The 22,781-nt window shown below is 40.8% G+C and overlaps 1 protein-coding gene and 1 non-coding gene across 3 annotated transcripts in view; one reads left to right on the top strand and one right to left on the bottom strand.

Annotated features, from left to right (window-relative positions):
- DISC1 (DISC1 scaffold protein) overlaps positions 1–22,781 on the bottom strand; it is a 406,697-nt gene that overhangs the window by 15,390 nt on the left and 368,526 nt on the right. For both annotated transcript variants that reach the window (XM_081570366.1, XM_081570367.1), the window contains exon 11: positions 15,676–15,949. In XM_081570366.1, the coding sequence (XP_081426492.1) occupies positions 15,676–15,949 (274 nt within the window). The remainder of the gene's footprint in view (positions 1–15,675; positions 15,950–22,781) is intronic.
- TRNAY-AUA (transfer RNA tyrosine (anticodon AUA)) lies at positions 2,840–2,911 on the top strand. The gene has a single exon. It is a non-coding gene; the product is annotated as a tRNA-Tyr (tRNA).

Here is a 22,781-nt window from a genome sequence, read left to right as displayed (position 1 = left end):
TTATATATTTAAATTTAAATAATTTTTATTAAGCATTTTAATAAATATAAAAAAGTCTATCATATGTGTTAAATAAAAATTTACTATTATTTTAGTAATGCAAAAGTAATTTCATTAAGAGTACGAGAAAGAGGAAATAACGTGTGTCCAACAATAAGAGGAGTGGTTAAAATAAGTCCTGGTATATTCATTTTGTACTTAGCCATTAAAATCATTTTAATATAAGAATATTTAATAATGAGGAAATACTCAAATAGGTAAAGCACTAAAATATTAACAATTATTTGGAGGGCCAGCATTATAGTACATTTTTAGTTTCTTCTCAATGTTTTGTTGTATTTTCCACATCTCTGAAATATAATAAAGAAAAAAGTCACTAAGAACACTAATTCAGGCCATAATGGAAAAGTATGGAAGACATACAACTGAGTATTTTTAAAAAACAATTTTAAAGCTTAAAAAGCACAAGAAATAGAAAACAGACATATGGTTACCAAAGGGGAAGGGCAGGGGATAAATTAGGAGTATGCAATTAACAGAGACAAACTACTCCAGATAAAATAGATAACCAGCAAGGACCAACTATATAGTGTAGGGAACTATTTTCAATATCTTGTAATGACCTATAATGGAAAATGTAATAACTGAATCATTTTGCTATACACCTGAAATTAACACAACTTGTAAATCAACTATACTTCAGTAATTAAAAAAAAAAAAGATTAAAAAGCACAAAGAGGCACAGGGAAACAAACTCAGTGAGATCAAGGTTCTTTGATCAGTAACAGAAGAGCTGACTGGCCTTTCTTCATGGGACTGCCTCTTCAAGTTACAGAATCTTCACCACACTCCTGCACAAATCACTACTGACAGATTCTGATCCTGTACTAAAAGGACATTGCGTGTGACCTGGGAGTTATTTGAATGGTATATGGCTTTACCATAATGCTCTCATATGGAACCTTGGGAATGGAATTAGTTTGAGACTTAAACTGAGAAGTGACAGCTAACTAGAGGGAAGATTTACATATTTTATCAATCTGATAAAAAATTCTCCACCGTTCAAAGAAATCCCATCTGTCCACAGAGGGCAAGATGGGACCAGAGTCATGAGCATCAGTTGGACAAAGCTGTGGAAGTCCTGCCTGTGGACCACACCCTGGAGGGGCCGGGTAGAACCTCCTTGCTATTCCCATGCTGTGCCTAGGCAGGGCGGAATGTGTGTGTGGCCACAGCAATATGGCCTTCCAGAACCTTACCTGTGCTGCCAGGAGACAGATTAATACTTCTCCCCCTTGACCTGGTTGGTCCTTTAAGGATCCTCTGGTGAAAAGAATACAATAGAGCTGACATGCCTGACTTCCAGATCAACATCACAATATCACTTCAACATCATCAGATCACTTGCCCTGGATCCCAGGGTCCATGTCGTGAGGAAGCCCAGGTCTCTTGGATTGGCCAAGTGTAGGTGTCTGGCTGAATGCCCCAGCGAGAGGCCTGGTCAATAGCCAGGTATGAGCGGGATTGAGCCTTCAGACAATTTGAGGACCCACCTTCAAGTGATTCATTAAACACCCAGACAATGTGGGGCAGAGACAGTCCTCCCCACAGATCCATGCATATACGAAATGTTTTTGTTTTTTTTTTGAATCACTAAGCTGAGCATGTTGTGTTAAGAATCATAGTAGCTAAAACAGTAGGATGCATGGGTATACACCACATGGGAGCCTGCTTGAATGGACAGGACCCTTGCACAACACCAGCAGGAGGTACCCCCTTCTGGTCCCTAGGCCAATCAGATCTTGAAGTGCACTAAAGTGCTAACACCCAGATTTGTCTCAGGTTAGGGAGCGCCCAGCCATGCTGGGAACTGTGCCCATGAGCCTGAGAAGTATAAGAAAGAGATCACAATGAGTGGTCACTGTTGTTGGTCACTGGTCCCCAGATCCCCGACTTCTGGTCAAATATGCAGATGCATATTCTGAACAACATATTTGCTCAGGATGTAACCAATGGGAGCTTGCTTCCCTCTAGCTTTGGGGGAAATGACTCTTTAGTGGACATGGTACAGCAAGATGCTTCCTCATGAGAGGCAGAAGTGTACTAGATGAATGGATTCCTGTCTCTCTCTAGATCTCACAGCCCCCTTGGGGACACATTCACTGCCTAGGATGAAGGACAAAATCGCCACCCTATGTAAATCCCCAAGGATTACATCCTCCTAGGAACATAAGTGTGTGTGTGCTCCATTGGCCCAGGATGGCAAGGTATTGGCGGGAGGCATCAGGCCTGTTACCACTTTATCTCTCTTGCTTTAAAAACACTTTTCTCAAGTATGTCCTTTTTAAGTCATTGGTTTTTAGGCTCTCTCTATCCAGAGATCCCCTGGCAGGAGAGCAGGGGGCTTTACTGTCAACTTTACCCTAGTCTCTAATTTTATCCATATTATTTGCCTAACCTGTGATGGAATAGGGAGGGACACCAAAAGGGATTTGTGTAGGGTTGACCTAGGGCAGGACTGAGGCGACTACAAAGTGATCACAGAAAGAAATCAGAGAAGCAAACAGCACCAGAAGCTGTCTCTTCTCTTCCTTACTGTGGCTGATTCACATTCATGTATGGCAGAAACCAACACAATATTATACAGTGATTATCATCTGATAAAAAAAGTCAAATAAAAAGGTAAAAGAAATAGGAGCTATAGAAGAGCTTTTGTTTGCTTGTTAGTCTTAACAGAAAGGGAAAGTCTTTTCAAAGCAGTTGTCTTTCAACAGATCTTTGGCAATGCTGGCATTTCTCTTTAAGCCAAAATAAGTGCACTCTTTAAGCAGTGCGGACTTCCCTGGTGGCTCAGATGGTAAAGCGTCTGCCTATAATGCGGGAGACCCGGGTTCAATCCCTGGGTTGGGAAGATCTCCTGGAGAAGGAAATGGCAACCCACTCCAGTATTCTTGCTTGGAAAATACCATGGACAGAGGAGCCTGTTAGGCTAAAGTCCATGGGGTCACAAAGAGTTGGACACGATTGAGCAACTTCAGTTCAATTCAGTTAAGCAGTGCACTGCTCCTGAGGCCCCAGCTTGGGATGTAACTGCAAGAAAGTGAGTCCCTCATTTTCACTCTCACCTATTTCCCAGGACATCACTTGCAAGTGTGTACAAAGGGCCACCTCAGTCAGGGCTGCTAAGAATGTCACAAGTGCTTCCCCGAGCATCTTCATACCTAAGCAGAGAGAACTGGAGCTGGCGGGCTTAGGAATTTAAGTCTCATCTAATTCAGTTCCTCCTTATACACACATCAAAAGCATCTCTAAGAGTTCTGTGACTTCCCGAAGGTCACACAAAAAGAAAGTGGTGGGTTGGGGTCCAAGCCAGAGGTCTCCCCACTTCTGGCCAGCTCTTTCCTCTGGATCTGACTTAACCATTGCTGCAAGGAAGTGGGGTGAGGGACACAGAAAGGGATTTGTGCAGGGCTGACCCATGGCAGGACAGAGGGGCTACAAAATGATGACAGAAAGAAATCAGAGAAGCAAACAGCACCAGAAGCTGTCTCTTCTCTTCCTTCCTCCCTCAAAACTCGGTAAAGTCTGTTCTGTTTCCCAGGGGGCTCAGCCTCACCCAAAGAGGTACCTCCTCCATGACTTGCATACACATTACCTAGATGTTGGTGATGATGGTAACCAGGACAACCTGGGATGCAGTGGTGAGCAAGGGACCTTTGGTCTCCAAGTCCATGAAACACACGGCTGGAGGCAGAGGACAGCAGGTAAGTCACATGGGAAGGATGGCCAGTTTTCCTTCTGAATGAGAACGTGTGTTCAGTCACTCAGTCATGTCTGACTCTTTGTGACCCCATGGACTGCTGCTGGCCAGGCTCCTCTGTCCATAGAATTTTCCAGGCATGAATACTGGAGTGGGTTTCCATTTCCTATTCCAAGGGACTTCCTGATCTAGGGGTGGAACCCACATTCTTTACTACTGTACCACCTGGGATTTGAGAGCCTTAACTGCCCATTTCTCCCATCTACTTGGTAGATTCCCAATGAACATTCTTTGAACCACACCCAGTAGCTCTTCACACACTGGGCTTCTCTCAGCATGAAATTGGTAACGTTTGCTCCCACTTAATTATTAAATTAAATGTGGCCCAAAAAATCTTACATGACTATATGACTGATACTTGAAAATTAAAATATCCCCCACTACAAAATCATTGATATTCCTGGCTGAAATGGAGTTCTGTAGGATTTGCAATTCTGAACAGATAAAGTACAGGTTGTTTGGCATTTCAAAGCGGCTTTGAAAAGTCTCTAGTAATTTGTCCCATCAGGCAGTCTTTTCAGCCATTCAAATTATTATTTTTTTCTTTCTACATATTTATCCCATCATTTAGCCCTAGGAGTAACTATTTTCACCACAGACCGGAATGAAAAAAGCTATAGCAGGAATAGGGCTTCTTACTGAGCTTTTTCCTTCTCTGCCTGGCTGACGCCCCCTCTCCTCTTAGAAACCCTGCAGACCCCACTTCTTCCAGACATGTTTCTGAATCCCTGAATCTCTTACCACCTCAACTCCAGGCTAGGGGTGTTCCTCCTGCACCATCCACAGAACCTCTCTCACATGTATGCACCTGCCTCTCTCTCCAACTAGATGGGAGTAGAATGGGGTCCCGCCATCCCTGGAGTTCCAGTGCAACTTGCCTAGTTCTCAAAAGATGCTCAGGACACATTTGTTGAAGCAAGGAATGGAGACTTCTTTTTTGTCAGGTCTTGAGGAAGCAATGTGGTTTCTCAGCCTGCCTTGGCCAAGGCCGCCTCTCACCAAGTGTGAAGAGCCAGGCAGAGACCTGTAAGATGTCTCTAAGCTCAGTTCCTTTCCCTGGATGCAGCCAAGAGCAGCTTGCCTGGGATGATTTCCTGCCTCTAGGGCAGCTGCCAGGTCTTGTCTGTCCCAGCCCTTCCACACAAACTTGCTTTTTATCAGCCTCGGGAAGAGCCCCAAATCTTCCCTCCTGTCCTTCCACACATGTCTGATTCAGTAGCCCTAACTTGGTCAGGCAATATTTCAAAGAGAATTTGCGTAACTCACCTCATGATCAAAACCCGTAGACTTGAGTGTGCGGGCAGAAATTTTCAGCTGTGTTGAATTAAGGTTGATGTCAAATTTCTGTCCTACTCACTAAACTGGGGAAGCGTGATTTAAAACAGAAAAAAGGATTTCCTTTGTTGGGCAGGATTTTCTCATTAAAATGACTTTCTAAAAACATTTATCTAGAAAGGTTTATACTTGGATCCAAAAATGCATTCAGTTGCTAGCCTGAGCAGATGCCTGCACCCCACACACTGCTGAAAACCACACTCACAGACTCTGTGGTCAGGCTCTCCAAGGACTTTATTACTTAGTGATTTTCCCATAAAGAAGACTATGTCCTTGCCTATGAAATTTGGAAGATATCAACATTTAAAGTTTTAAAACTAGAGCTCATATTGAAAGGGAAGGGGGGACTTCCCTGGTGGTCTAGTGGTTAAGACTTTGCTTTCCAATGCAGTGGGTGCAGGCTCAATCCCTTTTTGGGAAGGTAAGATCCCACATGCCTCATAGCCAAAAACCAAAATATAAAACAGAAACAATTTGTAACAAATTCAATAAAGACTTTAAAAATAGTCTTCATAAAAAGTACTTAAAAAAGGGTAAGGATTATATTATATTATATTATAATCATAATTGCTTTGATAAGAACAAGTATCTGGTAACATCTCATCTGGCTACATCTAAGTGATGAGAGAATCATATGTATCCTACACACACACACACACACACAATTTCCTGAATAAAAATGTATTTGGAATAGAAACTGTTTAGGTTACATTGCTAGTTAGGTAAGTACTGTTGTAGCTGCCAATTTTACTTAAGAAATACTGCCACACCTAACAGAGCATACACTTTCAGAAATATTATTCATCAGTGGTGACCTGCTGCAGATTTGAGCAGACCGGCTCCACCTTGGGTTAAGTCACTGGATAAAGAACGCTGAAATAGTTGATGTTTTTAAATGCTGACAAAAGTAGTTCTAAAGGGCAAGGCAGTATGATGTCTGAAATGATAACAAGTAGCAGAACAAGAAAAACCTGATAACTGAGGTAAGAAGTCTTGCTGTGATTTAAAAATTAAGCTGAGGAAATCAACAAGTACCTTTCAGGAGTATATTCCATGTGAGAAATGCATTGTGCTGGGTGATGTGCTTAAGGAACTCATCAATATGAATGAATGGATAAAGAAGATGTGATACATACATATATATATATTCCATTATATATGTAATGGAATACTACTCAGCCATGAAAAAGAATAACATAATGCCATTTGCAGAAACATGGATGGACCTAGAGATTATCATACTAAGTGAAGTAAGCCAAAGACAAATATGATATCACTTGCATGTGGAATCTAAAAAAAGATGCAAATGAACTTATTTACAAAACAGACTCACAGACATAGAGAACAGACTTATGGCTACAAAGGGGGAAAGGGAAAGGAGGAATAAATGAGGAGTTTGGGATTAACAGGGCTTCCCTTCTGGCTCGGCTGGTAAAGAATCTGCGTGCAATGTGGGAGACCTCGGTTCAATCCCTGGGTTGGGAAGATCCCCTGGAGAAGGGAAAGGCTACCCACTCCAGTGTTATGGCCTGGAGAATTCCATGGACTGTATAGACCATGGGGTCACAAACAGTTGGACACGACTGAGCAACTTTCACTTTCACTTTGGGGTTAACATACATACACTACTATATATAAGATGAATAATAAGGACCTAATTTATAGCACAGGGAACCATATTCAATATCTTGTAATAATTTATAATGGAAAAGAATCTGAAAAAAACATACGTACATAATGGAATCGCTTTTTTAAATTGGCATATAATTATTTTACAATGCTGTGTTATTTTCTGCTGTATAAAAACATGAATTAGACATATGTATACATATATCCCCTCCCTCTTGAGCCTCCTTCCCACGCACCCCCATCCCACCCCTTTAGGTCATCACTGAGCTGAGCTCCCCATGTTATTCAGCATCTTCCCACTAGCCACCTGTTTTACACACAGTAGTGTTATCTATTAATTGAAACATTTAAAATCAACTATACTTCAATTTAAAAAAAAAGAAAAAAGTAGCCATCAATATTTCCCACAGTTAGTGGCCAGGACCTGTGCTAACAGGGAAGGTTCCTGACTTGGACATCCCCCTCTCTGCCCTACCAGCCTACTCAGAGCCCTATTTTCCTTGGCCATGTAATAAGGCAACAGCAATAGCTGCCTATCCATAAAAATATCTAATTCCTGCAGTGAAAGTTACAGGCTACATCACAAAGAAAGGACAGGTGACAGAGTAACCTGCATTTATGGATTGTTGAGCCACAGCAGTACTTATGTTTCAAGATCAATTAAAAATCCTGCACTGCACACATGCATCCTTACAAACCAAAAATGGATCTTGAGCCTCACGATGTTTGTTCCGTTCTTAAGTTTCATTCCCTCTCCTATAGCTTGAAGTAAACCAGATGTGATTACCACCATCCATGAGCTTAGCTGATGCATTAAAGCATTTCCTTAGTTCGGTATTAAAAGCACAGCCTTAAATATGTTCCTTTGAGCTGTTTTCCAAAACACAGCTTGGCAAATACATTCCAGAAATGTTATATGGTCCACGTAAAGAACACCTTTGGTCTGCTCCATTGACACACCAATGTTGCATAAGGCCAAACTGTATTGGAAACTTTGGAGGAAAAATCTATTTGTAAATGAGATTGATAGCATCAGTGAATACCTAAACAACCTCTGTTTAACGCAAGACTTCAGATTCTGGTGATAGCAGCATAAACCCTAAGGTCCTTTTGCATGAGAAAATGAAGACAGAACACCTTTTTCTATTGTCCACGTAAATAATATTTACCTCAAACTCCTGTCCAATACCACAAAGGATATCTTTCACAATCTATTTGAAATAGATTTTGTAAGTATTCATGTTTTCACATAAATGCTGAGTTCTGCAGTCATTATGTAATGCCAACAAGCACAGAGGCACATGGTATGACACTAATGGTACATCGTCACTACTCCATAAGATACATGTATTCATCCAAATATTCAGATTATATGGTTACACCCTGAGTAAGTGGGTATTTCTTTTAAAAGCATCCAGATGTTGTCGGTGGTAAGGAAAGCATCTGAAATATTTAGATGTCTTTAGGTCAGAAAAAGCTGAATTGTCAATGAATTTTCTTCAAGTATCTGCACACTGGGTTGGAGGAATATCCCCTGGAGAAGAAAATGGCAACCCACTCCAGTATTCTTGCCTGGAGAATCCCATGGACAGAGGAGCCTGGTGGGCTATAGTCCATGGGGTCACAAAAGAGTCAGATACGACTTAGTGACTAAAACAACGAAATGACAAATCTACATGCTTATTACAAAGAAGATACTAAGAAATGAGTTCTAAATAGAACCATTAATAGAACAAAAGATATGGCTGAAAGAAGAAATGGCCTGGTAATTCATGCATGTTCATTGGCCTGTGGTTTCTAGTTCACATGAAAGGCAAGCTTTAGAAAGCCATATTTCCTATTCCATGATCACGCGAGAGAATTTGGTCTGCTCCATTGACACACCAATGTTGCATAAGGCCAAACTGTATTGGAAACTTTGGAGGAAAAATCTATTTGTAAATGAGATTGATAGCATCAGTGAATACCTAAACAACCTCTGTTTAACGCAAGACTTCAGATTCTGGTGATAGCAGCATAAACCCTAAGGTCCTTTTGCATGAGAAAATGAAGACAGAACACCTTTGGGGGGATTGCCTTTCAGGGGATGTGTCCTGCGTGTGCGTGTGTGTGCGTGTGTGCTTGGTCATGTCCAACTCTTTGGGACCCCATGGACTGTAACCTTCCAGGCTCCTCTGTCCATGGGATTTCCCAGGTAAGAATACTGGAGTGGGTTGCCATTTCCTACTCCAGGGGATCTTCCCAACTGGAGAATCAAACCTGCGTCTCTTGCATTGGCAGGTGGATTCTTTACCAACTGCGTCACCTGGGAAGCCCTGCCAACCACCTGTTGCTAAGAAGTACTGAACTACAAGGAGGACAGACTCAAATGCCAGCTTCCATTTGTGTTCTTCTTAGATTAAAATTGTTTTGAATTTCTAAATGTTTTTCTGTTGAGTTATGCAACTATGAGACGACTAGAATCACTGCTTTGAACAGAGTGTTAGTACACTTTCCAGAAATGTAAAAGCCTGGATTCAATCTCAGTTTCTCAAAGGAAACTGTGCCACAAGTGTAACAGTTCTCACCACCCAGCCTGTGACCAGTCTCTCTCAACCCCTCAAGTGTTCATCAGTGAGTGACAAGGAATTTCCAAGGTGAAGGAGGCTCCGAAGGCCCTGAGGTAGTTTTCCTCAGAAGCACAGAACTATTTTTAATTAGTAGAAGAGGCGCCACAGTTAGGCCCTGGAGCAAAGAGAGTGGTTCCGTAATTTTCCAAAAGCAGGGAGAGCAGGCAGATCAGAGGCATCCACTTCCTCTCCTTGGGCAGGAGGCTGGCAAGCTGATAACATCAATTAACTGAGAGAACCGGCAGGAACCAGTTAGATGGTGGCCTAGAAGCCCCCTCTTCCCACCTGACAGGTGTCCGGGGCTCTGCGCCCTCCCTCAAAGCTAGGGGCCAAGGCCAGGGCCAGGGTGGTGCCGGTGAGCCTGCAACTTCCGATCCTATTGACAGAGTGTTTTCTAAACCTTTCGGTGCCAGCTGTACTTAAATTGGAGAAGGCGGTGGCACCCCTCTCCAGTACTCTTGCCTGGAAAATCCCATGGATGGAGGAGCCTGGTAGGCTGCAGTCCATGGGATCGCGAAGAGTCGGACATAACTGAGCGACTTCACTTTCACTTTTCACTTTCATGCATTGGAGAAGGAAATGGCAACCCACTCCAGTGTTCTTGCCTGGAGAATCCCAGGGACAGGGGCGCCTGGTGGGCTGCCGTCTATGGGGTCGCACAGAGTCGGGCACAACTGAAGTTACTTAGCAGCAGCAGCAGTATTTAAAATTCTAATTACATAATTTAAATAAATACTATGTAAAGCAATGAAGTATTTGTGGAAAAGAAGAGGAGTTCCTGTCTCCATCTAAACCATGTTGAAAACCTTGGGAAAACTCAATAATATTTAAGCGGGGAGGGACTGAGGACTGTTTGGTAAGTGCTCTAGAAATTTCCAACCCTCTTTAAAGAAACACAAACTGGAAATTTGTTGATGATGCATTATTGGTGAGGTTTCTGCAAGAAGAACCATGGGAAAAGCCAGTCAGGAAAACCTGTACAAACGTGTACAGAGCCTTGGTCTTATAAGTAGTAAATAATTAGTAGATAAACTTTAAAAGTAATATTTAAATGCACATATATCACTTTTTACAATTCTCTGGCTTTTAAATTAATCAATCAATTACCAATCCCCATGGCAACCTTATTGCTTCTACTGCTCTCCTCTTGGGGTCAGGAGGTTGGGTGTGCAACACAAAATACTAAACTGTAGAAAGGGTGGAATTTCTCTTCATGCCCAAGTTTTCTGCTTTCTCCTCAAAGGCCTTGAGACAGAAAGAGAAAAAGCAGCTAATGATTAAGTGAGCATTCTACCCTGGGGGTGGTCTCACAAATTTCAAGTTAGACGAGCTACCAAGAGGGCATGTCCATTAACAGGTGAATGGATAAAGAAGTTGTACAAATATACAATGGACTGCTACATAAAAAAGAATACATTTGAGTCTGTTCTAGTGAGGTGGATGCCAGAGCCTGTTACACAAAGTAAGTCAAAAGAGAAAGACAAATATTGTATACTAATGCGTATGTATGGGATCTAGAAAGATGGTACTGCTGAACCTATTTGCAGGGCAGGACTAGGGACACAGACATAGAGAACACACTTGACACAGTGGAGGCAGGGGAGGGTGGGACGAATTGGGAGAGCAATGCTGAAACGTATACACTGCCATGTGTAAAGCAGCCAGCCAGCGGGAAGTTGCTGCATAACACAGGGAGCTCACCCGGTGCTCTGTGACAACCTAGAGGGGTGAGATGGGGTGGGGGTGGGAGGGAGGTTCAAAGAGGGAGGAGACATGTGTATACTTATGGCTGATTCATGGTGATGTATGGCAGAAACCATACAATGCTTTACAACATTGTAAAGCAATTATCCTCCAGTTAAAAATACAAATAAAAAAAAAAAAGAGGACATGTAGTTCAGGCCCTGGTTTTTTTACCCCGCTTCACTGGTGAGGCTGCTGCCCTGCTGAGAGCTCTGGGGAGCCAGGAAGTGATGGGGAAGAGAGAGAAGTAAAACTGCATCTGCCAGGACTGGAGAATAAGCCCTTCAACCACTACAGATGTTTCTAGAATTATAAATCAGTTTAAGATGGTGAGGACACACTTCACCACATATTGTTTTTTTCAGCTTTCCTTTCATGTGAAATGGAATAAAATGAAATTGGGAGACATTGGCAATCATTTTTGGAGACCTGTATAATAACTAAAGGGCTTCCCTGGTGGGTTAGATGGTAAAGAATCCACTGCAATGCAAGAGACCTGCTGGGTTCAATCCATGGGTCGGGAAGATCCCCTGGAGAAGGGCATGGCAACCCACTCCAGTTTTCTTGCCTGGGACAGAGGAGCCTGGCAGGCTACAGTCCATGGTGTCGCAAAGAGTCGGCTACAACTTGGAGACTAAACCACAACCACAACAATAATAACGAAAACTGTAAGTTAACTAGACTTCAATCACGAAACAGAAACTAACAACATAAAGTTACCCTGTATCTTACTGCTAATTCCCTTTACTGCAGACGTCTTAACACCCTGGCTACTCAAATCCTGCGTGAGATGCTCAAAGCTGCTGGGCCTTTTTTAGCCCCTTTGAGCTGCTTTGAGCAGCTCCTGGCTGGGAAAGGAAGCAGCTGGAGGCAAAAGGCAGGGAGAGTGATGCCGTCCAGGGGAACTCGGCGGGAGGGAAGCCCACTTTGTAGTAAAAACAGAAAGCACCCCAGCAGGACAGGCTGCAGACAGGAAAGAGAGAATTACGCAGGTATAATGGCCAGAACAGCAAGTACAAAAGAGCAACTTCAGAGTGGAGGAAGCTGGCTCACTGATTTCCCCAGCTTCTGTCTGGCCCCCATGCAATTTCGGTAATGTCTATAAAGCAGGACCAACAGCAGCTGATTGTTTCCAGAGGCTGAGGCAACGCTTGCAGGAGAGCTGTAATGAAGCTGAAAAAGAAGAGGGCTCTTACCATTGAGGAAGCGCAAGTGAAAATTGGCCCTTCGCCCTGTGGCCAACTTCCTAGGTAACAAAGCCCACAGCAAATTACTATGCCTTAATGGGCCCAGTTGTAAAATGGGGGAAATGGTGCTGAGAAGCCCGGTGGGACCCTAAACACAGCAAAATCTCTAATTAATGACAAAGCACTTGTGAGAACAGTGCAACCAAAATGCATGTACCCACGTGGGGCAGATAAGCACAGGGAAGGCTTTGAAAATCCGTCTCCCTGTGGACCTCCAGAAGAAGTCAGCAATTTTTCATGGAAGATTTAGGTTAGAAAGTAATTGACTGCCTTCAGGGCACCAGGTTTCAAGAGAGAAACCAGTGCAGGGTGGCTAGACCCAGCAGGGAGTTCCACAGCAAAAGCAACTCAGTGCTGCAAAGCAAACAGACACTGTGGCCTCAGGATAAATACACGAGGAGCCAGAATCCAGTGAGTCCCTAGAGACCAAGGCAGGAAAACAAAAGCACCTTCCTCCGAATGAGACCCTTGGTTATTGTTCATACTTTCAGTAGCTTAGAATCCTTCATCCAAATACAAACAAGACTGTCCCCTTTACTAAACCTTTCTTTACTTGAATGTCTTCCACTGATTCATTGCTGTCTTTTCTGTTTCTTAATAAAAGAAGTAGGGTATACTATTTAAAAAATGTCTTAGAGATTGTTGTGACTGCCATAAAGAGTGATAAACACACACACAATTATGAGTTAAGCCTGTACTATGTAGGTATCAGGGCTTCCCTGATGGCTCAGATGATAAAGAATCTGCTTGCAATGCAGAAGACACAGGTTCAACCCCTGGGTCAGGAAGATCCTGTGGAGAAGGAAATGGCTACTCACTCCAGTATTCTTGCCTGGAGAATCCCATGGACAGAGGAGCCTGATGGGCTGCAGTCCACAGGGTTGCAAAGAGTCAGACACGACTTAGCAACTAAACTGCCACCACCATGTATGTATCACTCCCTTTTAGATGCATTATTTTATTTAAATCTTCACAATCTTCTTTCACGAGATATTTTCCATTGTCCTCATTTTTTGTTTTGTTCTTTAATAGATGAGGAAACGCAGTCTGTATACAGCCCAGCAGCCTCGGCTCTGCTCATCTGCTGTACTGTCTTTTTAGCCTTGAGACAAATGCAACCAAATCGAACAGCTAGAGCCTCACTTTTAAAATAGGGAGATATTATTTTTAAAATTACAGTCACTTTTGTAACATCACATGCAGTAAAAATTTTGGTGTAAGATTATAAATTTAGACAAATGCACTCAGTTATGCAGAGACTTCCCAGGTGGTGCAAATGATAAAGAACCTCCCTGCCAGTGCAGGAGATGTAAGAGATGTAGTTCAGTTCCTGGGTTGGGAAGATCCCCTGGAGGAGGGCATGGAAACCCACTCCAGTATGCTTGCCTGGAGAATCCCATGGACAGAGGAGCCAGGAGGACTACAGCCCACAGCACTGCAAAGAGTCAGACATGATCGAAGCGACTTAGCATGTACCCACGCACACAGTTACATAGCCACTACTACAACCAAGACACAGAGTAGTTCTCTCACATACTGCCCCACCCCCAACTCTTTCATGTTGCTGTTTGTGACAGGTGCCCCTCCCCCCACCCCCACCAACCCCCACCCCCACCCCTCCGCACCAGTACCTGGCAACAACTGATCAGTTTTCTGTTTGTATAATTTTGTCCTTTCCAGAACAGAAGCTCAAGAGTTCCAAAGATGCCCACCTTCCTCTATGACTAAACCCCAGAAAGCAATGCAGGGACAGTACATGGAACGTGAAGGACACAGAACTGGAGATGACCAGGCAGCGTGCCCCTTGCATCAGAATATTCTTCGAAGCTGGCCCACGGAGACAGGCCACAGGTTTTCAACAATGCTAACCAAAAGCGAGGCAGCCAGGGTTTTCGGAGGATTCCACCTGCAGGGCAACAGCTATCAAAGGAGTTGAGATCATCCACAGCTTGGTGTAGAGGCTCACTGTATGAGGCCAGCAGGATTCCAGAGAGTTACAACAGCTTGCTTTCTCATAAGGCTGTTCAATGAAAATATATGATTGAGTATCAATTTTCCAGGCAAGTCCAGAAGGCGTTGACTGTAAGCACAGGTCATCAGAGGGTGTGTGCTCTTAAAGACCAGGGTCTTGCAGACAGGACGGAGGCGAGGTACCCAAACGGACATGTTCCCTGGTGAGTAGTGGCAAAGACCCAGGGAGGGGGCACATCTAATGTCAAATGTGAGACATGGACATGGAATGACACGTTCCTCCCGATTTGGGTGTGGGTGCTCAGTCGCTCAGTCATGTCCAACTCTTTATGACCCCATGGACTGCAGCTTGCCAGGCTCCTTTGCCCATGGAATTTTCCAGGCAAGAATACTAGAGTAGATTGCCATTTCCTCCTCCAGGGGATCTTCCCCACCCAGGGATCGAACCCATATCTCTCGTGTCTCCTGCACTGGCAGGCGGATTCTTTACTACTACACCACCTGGGAAGCCCCTCCTCCAGGTTCACCAAGGTTTTGTTTTCTTTTAATATTCAAAACACCTGGGAATCTGGCCAGAAAAGTGCTCTGAAGCCTCCTGTGATGGCACTGAAACTGGAAAGAAATTCCTGGAGCCCTTTTGTTGAAAGGATCTTATTAAGGCTAGAAGGGAAAGTGAGCAAGGGGAAGCGAGAGAAAGCAGAGATGAAGCAGGGAGGGGGAGCGGAATTCAGATCTCTGTGAATCTAGGTCAGCCCTGGGGTAAAACAATGAATAAATCTACACTTTAATTTTTAATGCATATATCACAGGCCATATCTTAGGTTTTTTAAATGAAAAGAGCAAATTCTAACATTCATTATGATCTTGCTTTGGCAAAAACAGTTAATGGAATATATACATGTATTTGTTTGATTCTAATGAATAAATATTGTAGGATATATATTCTAAATATAGAATTAAATATCATAGATGACATATATAATATGTATACAGACAACAGCTACATGTTATATATGACATATAGTGTGGGCTATGTATATACAGTAATTATATATTAGTTTATATATTCTGACTAGAACCATGAAATTAGAATAAAAATAGAACTAAATATGCCAAAAGGTTTTTTTCATTCTCCTAAATATTAAACAACTTCTATAAAAACTCTACATCATTTTGAAATCATGTTCAGGAGTTGTTAAAACTTTAAAGAGTTTGGGTGGTTCAGTGGGAAGCCCACCCAGTATTTACTGCTCTCACTTGGAGTGTGGTCCCAAAGCCCCCCTCAGAATAAGAATCCTTGATCCTATGAGGATGGACAGACCTCTTTCTGTTCACTGCTAGTACAGTGAGGAGAGGGGGTCAGGTACACCGTCCACTCTTCAAAGGCTTGCAAAGGGGTCTTCCTTTCATCTTCAGGGTGGGACCTTAGGGGGGTGGCCAAAGCCATTGTATAAGCACTTTCCCCTAAGTCATCCGTCTGTCTCTCATCTGCAAACAGGCTGCCCCTGGCCTCCTGGAGCTGCAAACTCTGGATAAGCAACTGACAAGCTTCCAAGTCAGCTTCCCACACTTTTCCAAGCAGCGGACACTTGCAGCTATAAGGCAGAGAAGAAACAAAGGCATAAAGATTAATTCAGTGCTGTTTCATCATACTAAACCAATAGCTTTTCCACCTGGCTAAAAAGTTAGAGTGAACAACTTACTTTTACATAATGATGGATTATTTCAACCAGAAGATTCAGAGGAGCCAAATTTGTATATCATCAAGTAACAGTGAAATAAGTATAGTCCTTCTTAGCTACTTGGTCTGCAAGGATATCCAAGATCCTAAATATTTTTCAAGACTCAGTGGTTCAATACCACAACCCTACTCACATTTGTCCTCTTGTCTTGCTGCCTTCATTTGAGTCCCTAGACTTGCCCAACTCCCCCAGGGCAAGTACTTTTTCACGTGCTACTTCATCTGCCTAGATTGCCCCTCCTCCACCTTTTCCCCTTACCAACCCACATTCATCCAGGTAACATAAATGAGTGAAGCAGTGCAAGAGTAATATAAACCATAACAACTGATACTCAGCCTCAGTAACAGAATGCAATAAGAGAGATGTGAACTCTTGCTAGTAGGAAGGACAGATCCCTTTACAGGGAGCCCTTTCATCAGCTCAGACAAGCTAAAGCTATGAGGAATGTAGACTCAATGTTCACAAAAATTTTGACTTTAACAGAAAGCCAAAAGCCCAAAATTTTAAATGAAAACATATTTTTCATCATCCATTCAGCTTCAGACTAAACACTTTCTACACAACTATCTTCCATTTATTAATCCTTCCTTCTACTGTGTCTAATCTGCTATTCAATTTATTTCTTGTGTTCTAAATTTTGGTTACTTTATCAGTTCTATAATTTCTGTTGACTTTCTTTTTACATTTCAATTCTCTTCTGAAATTATCCACCATGTCCTCTATCTTCCTAAACATGTGGATCATCATTATTTTAAAGCCTGTAACTATAAATGATGAATCTAAAAGTAAGTAAGTAAGAAAAACTGAGACAGAAGTTATATATTAGAAGAGCTATTTATGAGAATTTCCAGGTAATTGACAAGGGACATCAAACTACACATTCAGATACAATCTCAAAGAAGGGAAAAGTAAACTTAAAAGCATACCCAGGTTCATCTTAATGAAACTGCTGAACAACAAAGATCAAATCTCTTAAAAACAGCTAGAGGGAGAAAGAAGACATTCACTTCAAGGAAGCAATAATATGGGTGACTGAAATGGTGTATGCCAGGAGGTAATAAAGCAACATCTTAAAAATAGTGGGAAAAAGGTAACGTCCTATAAGTTATACAATTATTTTAATTTCATTCAAAAATAAAAATTAAAAAAGGTATCTTCCAATAAATAAAAATGGAAAGAATTCCTTGCAGTATATGCACAATAAAGGAAATGATCCCAGCTGGAAGCAAGGATATGCATTATTGTTGTTATTTAGTTGCTAAGTCATGTCCAGCTCTTTTGTGACCCCATGGGCTATAGCCTGCCAGGCTCCTCTACCCGTGGGATTTTCCAGGCAAGAATACTGGAGTGGGTTGCCATTTTCTTCTCCAGGGGATCTTCCCAATCCAGGGATTGAACCCACATCTTTTGCATTAGCCGATGATTCTTTGTCACTGAGCCACCTAGAAAGCCCAAGGACATGCATAAAGGAATGAAAAAAAATGGAAGAGTAAATATGTGGCTAAGTTTAAGTGACTGTTTATATATAAAAAAAAGCAATAATTTCTTTTGTGATCTAAAATATATGAAGACTTAAAATACATGACAAAGAGGGAATGAAAGGCATTAAAATAGTTTCAGGTCCTTGAGTTTCCAGAAAGTAGTAAAGTGCTCAATGCATTAAATTTTAAAAACTCATGGATTCATATTGAACTCCTTATGGTAATCATAAAGCAGAGAGACTTAAAGAATATATAACTAATATGTGAGAGCTTTAAAAGCCAATATGTGAGAGCTTTAAAATTAAAATATACTAAAGTATTGGTTTAATGAAAACAATTAAGATAGGAATGAATATAATATAGATAGGGAAGATGGCAAAATAGAACTCTTTATCCCTAATATATTAGAAATTACATTAAATATAAATAGATAAATACTGTATTTAAAAGTCAAAGATTTTAGACTAGAACAAAAAAAAATCAAAATCCAATTCCATGTTGCTTATAAGACACATACATCATTAGATATAAGGCTACAAACAGTTTGCAAACAAAAGAATGGAAATATGTCATGAAGGTATAAGAAATATAGTTTAATGGGCAAAGGACAGCCTGTTTAATATACTCATGTCAACTGGATTAATATCACTATACGAATGGGCTTCCCAGGTGGCGCTAGTGGTAAAGAACCTGTCAATGCAGGAGACGTTAAGTTATCCGGGTTCAATTCCTGAGTTGGGAAGATCCCCTAGAGGAGAGCACAACAACCCACTCCAGCATTCTTGCCTGGAGAATCCCAAAGACAGAGGAGTCTGGTGGGCTACAGTCCATAGTGTCCCAAAGAAGCTGACACAACTGAAGCAACTTAGCATGCACACACTATAGGGAAAAAAATCAAACTCATGATTATTGGCTCACACCAAGCAAACATCAATTTCAGGTGGATTACAGATCAAAATGTGAAAAAGGAATAAAACTTCTAGAAAATAATTCAGTCATATCTTGCTTTATTATGCTTCATTTTATTTCATTTCACAGATACTGCTTTTTTTTTTTTTGCAAATTGAAGGTTTATGGCAATCCTGAATCAAGCAAGTCTATCAGCACCATTATTTTTTCTTTTTTAAAAAAATCTGTTTATTTTTAATTGAAGGATAATTGCTTTACAGAATTTTGTTGTTTTCTGTCAAACATCAACAAGAATAAGCCATAGGTACCCCCATGTCCCCTCCCTCCTAAACCTCCCTTCCATCTCCCTCCCCCTCCCACCCCTCTGGGTTGATACAGAGCCCTTGTTTGAGTTCCTTCAACAGCAAATTCCCATTGGCTATCTATTTTACATAAGGTATTGTAAGTTTCTATACTCTCTCCATACATCTTACCCTCTCCCTCCCCAAATCACACTGTGTCCATTAGTCTGTTCTCTAGGTCTGTTTCTCCATTGCTGCCCTGCAAATAAATTCATCAGTACCATCTTTCTAGATTCCATATATATGCATTAGATTACGATATTTATATTTCTCTTTCTGACTTACTTCACTCTGTACGATAGGCTCTAGTTTCATCTACCTCATTAGAACTGACTCAAATGTGTTCCTTTTTATGGCTGAGTAATATTCCATTGTACATATATATACACCACAGCTTCTTTACCCATTTGTCTGTCTAGATGGACATCTAGGTTGTTTCCATGTTTTAGCTATTATAAATAGAGTTGCAATGAACATTGGGGTACATGTGTCTTTTTCAATTTTGGTTTCCTCAGTGTATATGCCTAGTAATGGGATTGCTGGGTCATATAGTGGTTCTATTCCTAGTATTTTTTTTTTAAGGAATCTCTCAGAGATATTGCAGGTTTGGTTCTAGATCATGACAGTAAACCTGCAATATCTCTGATGTGTGTCTGAATAGGATAATATCTTTATGACTTTGTAGTAAACAAAGATCTCTCAAACTGGATATAAAAAGTACTAGCTTATAAACAAAACAAGTAATAAATTTGACTATAAATATTAAGAACTTACATTCATCAAAAAACAAAACCATTGAGAGAATGAAATGATAAGCCACAAAGTGAAAGAAATTATTTGTAATACATACAACCAACAAAAAACTGCTTCCTGACTATAAACAGGACTCTCACAAAACAAGAAAGAGACAGACAACCCAATTTTGGTCCAAGACTGGAAAAGATATTTCATAAAAGAGGGGATCTAAATGGCCAATGAGTACTTTATGAAAAGATGCACAACAACATTAATCATTGGGAAAATGCACATTAAACTACAGAGTGAGACCCAGCTGAAAGAATCAGACATGACTGAGCACACATACACGCACGTGACACCTGGGAACCCCACAAAGATTACCAGTCCTCTCCTATATTGCTGGTAGGAGTATACATGAATGCAGTGCCTTTGAAATCTCATTGACAGATGTACTAATGATGAAAATATGTCAATCACATGACCCAGCACCACAACTCTTAGGAATACATACATTTCATGAGTATATATTTAGGACTTGTGTTAATTCACAGTAGTCATTTCTACACTCACCATGAGCACTAAATTGGCAGATGCTGAACCACTGCTCTCAGAGGAAATGCAGGGCTAACTTCCTGTCAGCCTTTGGTTACAACATTATCATGGGCTTCCCAGGTGGCTCAGTGGGTAAAGAATCTGCCTGCAATGCAGGAGACACACGAGACATGGGTTCAATTCCTGGGTCAGGAAGATCCCCTGGAAGAGGGCATAGCAACCCACTCCAGTATTCTTGCCTGGAGAATCCCATGCACAAGAGTGGCCTGGTGACTGTCATATAATACCTTAATCATCTCCAATATTTTTGTTTTTTATTATAAAATGTTTTTTTACTTTTAAAATTATTAAATATTTTAAATTTATAGAAAAACATGAAAAATAGTTTAAAAGACACTTGCATACCTACCACCAAACTTCCTGATTTTTCATATTTTTCTGTAATTGAATTTGACTTACTTCTAATTTGTGACATTATTGCCCGCCAAATTTTATATATACTGCTATTTTTTCTAATATGATTATTACTCCAACACTCTTTTAGTTCAATTTTTCCTTTTACCACATTTTATGTTCAAATTTTTTTTACATTTTTCCTCTTTTTAATTTATTTTTAATTGGAGGATAATTGCTTAACAATACTGTGTTGTCTTCTGCTGTACAACAACATGAATCAGCCATAGGTATACACATGTCCCCTCCCTCTTGAAACTTCCCCAGTCCACCCAACCCATCCCACCCATTTTTCTTTTTCCAGAAATGAATGCAATACAACACATTTGGCTGAATTTCACAAAAATCCATTCTGGAATTTAATCTTTGGGATTGGTGGCTTTCTCCTATGTGTTCAGAATTACTATAATTACTGTTTAATAATTGTGGCTGTTTTTCTGATTTGTTACTACCAAGATTCTTAATTTTTAAGTTTTATGTCTTTGTTTGTTCCTATCTTCCTTTTTCTTTTTCTTAATTCACATAAAATCATGAAAAGGAATACAGAGAGATCCATGAATCCTTTACCCAGTTTCCGACAATGGTAACATTTTTCAACAATATAGTACAATATCACAACCTGGTAGCTGCCATTGATGCAATCCACTGATCTTATTCAGATGTCCTCTCTTGTGTCTATGTGTGTGTGTACATGTCTACAGTTCTACATAATTTTATCTCTTGTGCAAGTTCATGTATCCACCACCACATTCAAGGTACCGAGCATCCTAATACCCTTTGCTATAACCACATCACGACTTCCCACCTTGACTGCCATCTCTAGTGTCTGGAAACCACTACATCTGTTCTCCATTTCCAAATTTTATCACTTCAAAAATGTTATATAGATAGAATCATAAATTATGAAACTTTGGGACTGGCTTTTTTCATTCAACATATTTCCCCAGAGATTCACATATCAACAGTTTCTTTCTTTCTATTGCTGCATAGTGTTCCATGCTGTCTGAACCAGTTTATTCAACTATTCACCCACTGAAGGACATCTGTGATGTTCTTCCCAGCTTGGGATTATTATAAATAAAGCTGCTATGAACATTGTGCACAGGTTTCTGTGTGAAATTAAATTTTCATTTGTTGTCTGAGAGGCTCCTACTGGATCATGGAAGGAATGAGCCTGCCTGGCTGCCCCTTAGCAAACTTCCACCACCCCTTCATTCCATTCTCATTCCACCTCAAAGGGGATACCCTTGGACGTGTTCTGAGGCCATATTTTAGTTTTATATTTACTAAGACACATTTTTTGTTTTATTTGTAGGTTCTCTATCTCATCAACAGTAAAATTTACTGAAGTTTTTTTTCAATTATCTCTCACATAACTCACACTGCCCTCCTGAACTTATTGTTTGTATTGCTGAAATATTTCCTTGAAAAACACTTCAAATAAAACATGTTTTGTAAATCTTTTAAGGACCTACAGGTCTGAGAACATCTTTATTTCATACTCAAACTCTAAATAATGGTTAGGTTTAATATTCTGCCTTCTTGCCTCCTATGTTGTTATTGAAAAGTCTGAGATCAGCCTAATTCTTACCCTTTTCTACATGATCTGCCCTTAGACAATTTCTTTTTATCTTTGTTTTATATGAAGTTTAATTGCAACCTATTGATCCCCTCACCCTTTCCTATTCTGTTAGAGTTATTAAGCCTGTTGGTAAAAGGTCTTGTATCTTTCCTTTTTTTCTGGGAAATTCTCAGTGATTAGTCTCTCAAATATTTCCTCTCTCTCCTCTATTAATTGTTTTCTTTTCTTTTGGGATTTTTTTTTCATATGAACACTGATCAAATAACTCTATTCGGTACATTGCTTAGCTTCTATTTTTTTTTTTCCTTCTCTCTGTCTGCTCCTCAGGCCTTCAGAGTATTTGAACAGTTGTCTGACTCACTAATTGGTTCTTTAACTGAATCCACTTGGCTATTCAACCCATTTACTGAGGGTTTTTTCAACTTTTATATCCTGTATTCTCTGAATTTACATTTGGGTTTATGACTTCCTGTTATGACCAACCTAGATAGCATACAGAAGCAGAAGATATTAAGAAGAGGTGGTAAGAATACACAGAAGAACTGTACAAAAAAGATCTTCACGACCCAGATAATCACGATGGTGTGATCACTCACCTAGAGCCAGACATCCTGGAATGTGAAGTCAAG

Source organism: Giraffa tippelskirchi, chromosome 2 (genome assembly GCF_054371585.1).
Source record: "Giraffa tippelskirchi isolate mGirTip1 chromosome 2, T2T-mGirTip1v1.2.pri, whole genome shotgun sequence".
NCBI classification, from domain to species: domain Eukaryota; kingdom Metazoa; phylum Chordata; class Mammalia; order Artiodactyla; family Giraffidae; genus Giraffa; species Giraffa tippelskirchi.
This window is presented reverse-complemented; position numbering and strand designations above follow the sequence as displayed.